Below are 6,823 nucleotides of genomic sequence, written 5' to 3'. Positions count from 1 at the left end.
TCAAACAATCCGCCCGCCTGGGCCTCCCAGAGAGCTAGGATTACAGGCGTGAGCCACCGCGCCCGGCCTGTTCTTAATAAATGAAGAAGTATTTTTACTTTTTCATATTCCTTGTGCACTTACAAAGTGCCAGGTGCTGTGCAGCCCTCTGTGAAAGGATATTTTAAAGGGAGTGTCTTAGATTCTTTGAGAGAAGGGAAAATAATAATTCTAGCCAGGAATGGTGGCCTACATTTGTAGTCCCAGCTACTCCTGTGGCTATTGGGAGGATCGCTTGAGCCCAGGAGTTAGAGGCTGCAGTGAGCTGTGATCCTGCCATTGCATTCCAGTCTGGGCCACAGAGCCAGACCCCGTCTCTAAAGAAAAATAATCATAAAATAATTCTAATTTCTTTTAGATAAAAATTCCTGAGGTCATTTATTTTACTTTGTAAAAAACAGTAGAAATAGATTGCTTCCTTTCCTTCCTTTTCCAAGGCTAATGACAGCTACTTTATAAATGCATTCCAACCTTCCGGGTGGTGAAGACAAATTCCTGCGGGCTCTAAGAACAAACCGCTTTGGGTTTACTACGACACGCTCCAGAGTCCTCGCGTTCACCGCTGCCCTCAGGGGCCGCCACTCACCAAAGATTGCCTAGTGTTCGGCCCGCGCGGGGGCATTGCACACGGGCGCGCGTCTCTCTCCAAGTGCGCTTGCGCACAAGCAGCGCGGGAAACGAGGTCGCCTCAGCCAAGCGCAAGCGAGGAGATGGCTGTGAGACCCGCGGCGGACCCTCCCGGGCCCGGAAGGGGCGAAGAGGCGGTGCTGCTCTTGGAGAGGGCTCATTACCGGCACGAGCCGCGCTGGCTGCTGCCGGTGTACCCACGCCTCTGCCTGGCCTGCGCGCTGGAGCTGCTGCCGGGGCCCGGCGTGTCGGTGCGGGCGGAACCCTTACCCTGAAGACCTGGGCTCGGGTATTTCCCTCACCAAACGGGGCCTGGCCCGCGCCAGACCAGCTCCCGTGAACCCGACGCACCACTTTCCCCGAAGCTAAACCGGGCCCACCGCCTTATTTAATCTCCTCCCTCCATCGGCCCTGCCCCTTCTCCCGGCCCAGGCGGCCTTTGACGTCCCACCTCAGCCCCAGTCCCTCCTGCAAGCTGCCCCGCTCTGAGCCCAGGTAGCCCTTTCCCAAATCGGTGCTGCCTCCTGGCTCTGCGCCTCCAATGGGCCTATCCCTGTTTGCGCTGAATCTGGATCTCGCCAAGTCTCACCTGCGCGCCTTCCCGCCTTCTTGTCTCCTTCCCTCTACCGGCCCTGCCCTTTGCTGTCCCGGTCTCCATTTCTCCAGGATTCAGCCTTAGCTCAGGCTCCCTCCCATTTTAGTCCCCACTCACACTGTGGGCAGGCACACGCGCGGTGGGCATTTCTCACCCCCTTCGGCTGTCTAGGGATGTAAACGTGGAGGAGGGGCTGCCTGCGCTCTGTGATGGCGGGAATGACAGGTGGAGGTTGCAGCCACACAGAACCAGGGTGAACCGGAAGGCCTCTCTAGTAGGCAGAGCTGCCTGTTCCCCCAATGCCTACCCACCTTTGCAGTGAGTTTTTTGTCCATGGAGGGAGGCATCCAAGTAGAGTTTGGGAAATCAATTTTCTCTCAAATTCGTGCGAAGGGAATGAATATCTTGGCGGGGGATGGGCTAGATCAGCAGTTCTCAAATTTTTTGATCTCAGGATGCCTTTACACTTTTAAAAATTGTTAACTCCAGGCCAGGCGGGGTGGCTCACGCTTGTAATCCTAGCTCTTTGGGGAGGCCAAAGCGGGAAGATCGCTTGAGGTCAGGAATTTGAGACCAGCCTGAGCAACATAGCGAGACTCTGTCTCTACAAAAAATAGAAAACTTAGTGAACCATTAAGGCACGTGTCTGTAGTCCCACCTACTTGGGAGGCTGAGGCAGGAGGATCGCTTGAGCCCAGGAGTTTGAGGTTGCAGTGAGCTGCGATGACCACCTCACTCTAGCCCAGGCAACAGAGCAAGACCCTGTCTCAAAAAAAAAAAAGTTAACCCCCAAAAGCTTGTTTATGTGGGTTATATCCACTGATATTTACTGTATTAGAAGTAAAAACAAAATTTAAAGATGTATTAATTCATTTAAAATAATAGTAAACCATTACATATTAACATAAGAAATTTTTTATTGTGTAAAATATACACAACATACAATTTACCATTTTAGCTCTTTTTAAATGTACAGTTCTGTGGCACATAAGTAATTTTAAAAATAACTGTATTTTCCCAAAACAAAAAAGACAGTGAAAGGAATGGCTTTGTTTTACCTTTTTGCAAGTTGCTTTAATGTCTGGCTTAAAAGAAGACAGCTGTATTTCTGCATTCAATCTGTTGCAATATCATATGCCATGTAGTCTTTGAAAAAACTCCACTGTACACATGTGACAGAATAAGACTGTAAAAGCCCAAGAACATTTTAATATATGAAAATAATTTTGATATTGTGCACCTCCATAAAGTGTTTTGGGAACCCCTAAAGGCCCCCAGACCACACTCTGAGAACTGCTGAACTAGCGAATAACCTCTGAGATTTCACTGAGGCCAGAAGTTCTGGGGCTGCTATTCTTGGATAGTGAATCAGAGATGAATAAGTGTATTAGGGGAGAAAATAAGGGAGCACATTACTGGGAATTTAGAAGAATGGACATGTTTGTGGTCAAGTGCTATGCAGGGTAAGGAGGGAAATTAGGAAAAGTTTCTTAGAGGAGGAAGCATTTGAATTATGTTTAAGAAGATGGGCAAGATTTGGACTAGAAGGAGATGGGAGGCTTATCCCAGGAGGTAGGTATTAGAGGGATGAGTTTGGAGGATAATCAGAGTGAAGGAAAATTGAAGGAGATGAAATTGGAGAGGCAGGTTGAGGTCACTTCCTTGAAGAGTATGAATCCAAGGTAAGGAGTTTGAACCTAAGCTCTCAACTGAAGGGGAGTTATTGAGATTTTTTGAGTAGCTCATTTAGGTCATTATCTTAATCTATTACGTAGGATTAATCAGTGAAGGAAAAACAGAAGACTTACAATAGCACAGGTTACAGGCAGTAAGAGAGGCAATTTTGCCTTTTATTGAACACACTTTTCTTAACCTTAGCTCTTACCAATTGAAGAGGTGATGTAGTCAGTTGTACCTGTGTTCCCGTCCTATCCTCGGTGCTCACCGTCTTTTGACCTAATTTTGCCGCTGTCTTGGGCACTTTGCACAGCTACTACCCAGTTCCCTGTATAGGGAAGTGTGAGAATTTGTGCCTACACTGAATAGAAGAATGTGTTTTCTCTTCCTACCTCTGTCATTAAGGGACCCCAGTATCACTTCCCCAGACTACTGAAGTGGAAAGAGCACAGACCTTAGACAAGGCGTGGTTGGAGACTTAGATTTGAATCATTGGGAAAGTCTCCGAGCCTAAGTTGTCTCGTCTCCAAAATGGTGATGATAATGTCTATTTTTGCTTGCTTCACCAATTTGTTGGGCTTAAAGGAGCTGGTGGACACAAGTGATTTGTGAAGAGTAAAGTACTATATACGTACAGGTCATTAGGAACCTTAGCTTATGTATAATCCTCTGTATGAACACAGATTCCCTTGTGTAAATGATGCCCTTTTCATACTTCATCTCACCATAGTTGATATGTAATTGTATTTGGAACTTATAATTGTTTGGGTTCAGAATGGTTAAGACTTGGTTGCTATTGAATATTTTTCTTCATTTGCTTCAAGGTGGTGCGCAAGAAGCACATGTTGTCCTGCTTCCGAGATGCCCTTGTGAGGCATGCCTCCCTGGTCACACAGCTGGTGGCTCAGGACCAGAGAGTCTGCAACCACTTCATAAGCATGCTTTTTGGTGAGATTAAAAGGGAGACTTCGTGTGAGTTTTGCATGTATAGCATGTATGTTTGCTTTTGGGGTCTTGGAGAAATGGTCTTGGAAAGATGATGTAGACTTTTTGTATTGTAACAGTTTAATTTATTAGTAAATGATTTTGTCATGATGATGTAGAAATGGCTCCTTTTGTAAGACACATGATGCATTTTATGGTAACTGGCTTTACTAGAGCTAAAAGGTTAATAAAGTTGTGAAGATGAGTCTGGGAAAGCACGATCCTTCCAAAAGTCCAGTCTATGTGGTCTTTGCACAGGATCAGAAGGTCCAGAATGGACTCTGCTGACTTGGGTGTGACCCTGATCAAGTTATTTTCTCTCTCCTGGGCCTTACTTTCTTCATGTGTGAAGTGTAATAGATTGAATTTTATCTGAGGTCCCTTCTTTTAATACCACTATAATGTCTAATGGAATGAGCCCTTTTTGGGAGAAGGGCAGCTAACTTGAAGTCAGTGATTTTCTGTGCCAGAGACTTCTTTGGCTTTTAACTACTAAGACAGTCCTTTATGGGAGATAGGATGATTGCCAAGGCTCAAGGAGGTCATGGCTAACAAATGGCAGAGCCAGAATTGCACCCCAGGTCTATCTCAGACTCCAGAGCACACGGTTTTTCTGATATATCACATTGACAATCCTTATCTTTTTAAAGCCAGGGCGGGTCATTGAAAGTCTAGGTGTTTGATGCTGAGGGTAGAATTTAGCTGAGATACTGCTTAAAGCTGCTATTTGTCTTAGAATCCACATTGTGCCTTTGTGTGTCTATTTCTCTTAGAAGAAAAACTTAACCATCCCTTTCTTACCTTCCTCTGCTCCAAGGACTGTCATGCAACGTGGAAGATGGGAGTGTAACAGACCTTTGTATTGAAGGTAAGGTGAAACCATGTGTAGCTAGCATTTGAAGCTGGGAGTATTATCTGGAATTATAGCTCTGGTTACTTGAAGCCTTGGTGAAATTGTCCATTTAAAGACAGATAAGCAGAACTCAATTAGTTGTGAATAATTAATTCTATATTTCTTTTTTGGGCATCTCTTCTGTGCTAGGTACTGTACAGGAACACATAGATGGATAAGACATAGTTCCTGCCCTCTAAGGATTTATAATCTGGAGAAAAGATTGGCTGACTAGTATATAGAATTAATGAGTGCTATTACAAAGGCGTGTATAAAACTCTGTTTTTTTATTACATTTCATATTGGTTCATTGAAAGTTGTCTGCACACAAGTAGTGGTTAAAGCTGTTGAAGTGCATGGGTTTACCTACAAAGGGCTTGTAGAGAAAGAAGGCAAGAGCACTGGGATGGGAGGATTCTTGCAGAGAGAATGAGAACTGTGCCAGTTAGGATCCAGTCAGGAAATAGACACCATACCAGATATTTGAATAGAAAAAAAACTTTAAAGAATTATTAAGTAGGTAACTGAAGAAGCAAAAAGAGAACAACCAAGTTTTCATGAAGAGAGAAATTACAGAAAGCGGCTCCCACCCTGGGGCTGAGGGAAGGAAGAGGAGCTTGGAATTGTTAAAACTTAGAAGTTTGGAGGAGGGTCCCCCATATGAAATTCAGACCTCTGAGGAGGGAATGCTAATTGGATAGTGCTGGTTCTGAGCTTGGAGGAGGGGATCCCATGGGGCTGGGACTCAGGCCTCTGAGGATGGGCATTGATTAGATCTGTAGTCCCCAACCTCCAGTCTGTTGGCCTGTTAGGAACTGGGCCACACAGCAGGAGGTGAGTAGCAACCTAGCAAGTGAAGCTTCATCTGTATTTACAGCCGCTCCTCATGGCTAGCATCACTACCTGAGCTCTGCCTCCTGTCAGAACAGCAGCAGCATTAGGTTCTCACAGGAGCACGAGCCCTACTGTAAACTACGCATGCGAAGGATCTAGGTTGTGTGCTCCTTATGAGATTCTAATGCCTGATGATCTGAGGTGGAGTTGAGGCAGTGATGCTAGCACTGGGGAGCAGCTGCAAATGCAGATTATCATTAAAGAGAGGTTCGACTGCACAATAACTGTAATGCACTTGAATCATCCTGAAACCATCCCTGCCCCTGCCCGCCCCAGTCTGTGGAAAAATTGTCTTCCATGGAACCTGTCCCTGGTGCCAAAAAGGTTGGGGACCACTGGACTAGATGATACTGGTGTCTCTAGGAGAGGAGGGATGCAATGAAGCTGGTTCTGGAAAAACTGCAAACTGGATTCAGCTGCTGTTATGGAAAGGTATTGCCACTGTTAGGGTAAAGAAATAAGGTGCTGGGTGTGGTGGCACATACCTGTAGTCCCAGCTACTTGGGAGACTGAGGAAAGGGGATCATTTGAGTCCAGGGGTTCCAGCCCAACCTGGGCAACATAGTAAGACCCTGTCTCCTAAAAAAAAAAAAGAGTGTTAAGGTGATACTCATAGGAATAGGAAGCAGACAGGAAACCCATAGGAAACAAAAATGAAGGAGCAAATCCCTTCGTCCTACAGCCTCGCCATCTCTTTCTGGTTCTTGTTATCAGCTTAATGGGGTCCAACTAGCAAAGTAGAAATGTGGTTTGCAGAGTTCCAGCCCTAGTATCCCAAGGCAAGGCATAGAAGTATGCGTTTGGAACTGAAAGCCAATAATAGTGTAGTAACTGTCTGTCCCTTTGGCTACTTGGTGTCCAAACATCCTTTTCCACATATTTGAACTCCCATAGAAGAATAAAACCAGCTCGGTTTCTACCTAACAAGGTATAACTATCCTTCATACATATACTTCATATAAACAAAGCCATTCTCATTCTATCTCTAATATAAGGAGATGAAAAGTTCCAATAATAATTGTATTTATTTCTGGAAGACAGTCATACTGTCCATTTCTGGGGCATGATAATTAATTTTCAAATTTAGTCACAGTCCCATCTGAATATTCTGTTAT

General features: G+C 45.1%; 1 protein-coding gene across 1 annotated transcript in view; it reads left to right on the top strand.

Moving 5' to 3' along the window:
* The first annotated feature begins 718 nt into the window (after window positions 1–718).
* Window positions 719–6,823, top strand: part of MEI1 (meiosis inhibitor 1) — a 71,058-nt gene continuing 64,953 nt past the window's right edge. The window contains exons 1-3 of the mRNA XM_012638009.1: window positions 719–917; window positions 3,763–3,886; window positions 4,740–4,790. Coding sequence (XP_012493463.1) covers window positions 750–917; window positions 3,763–3,886; window positions 4,740–4,790 — 343 coding nt within the window. The 5' untranslated portion in view covers window positions 719–749. The remainder of the gene's footprint in view (window positions 918–3,762; window positions 3,887–4,739; window positions 4,791–6,823) is intronic.

The sequence above is a fragment of the Propithecus coquereli genome, unplaced genomic scaffold (assembly GCF_000956105.1).
Source record: "Propithecus coquereli isolate 6110/MARCELLA unplaced genomic scaffold, Pcoq_1.0 Scaffold126, whole genome shotgun sequence".
Lineage (NCBI taxonomy): Eukaryota > Metazoa > Chordata > Mammalia > Primates > Indriidae > Propithecus > Propithecus coquereli.
This window is presented reverse-complemented; position numbering and strand designations above follow the sequence as displayed.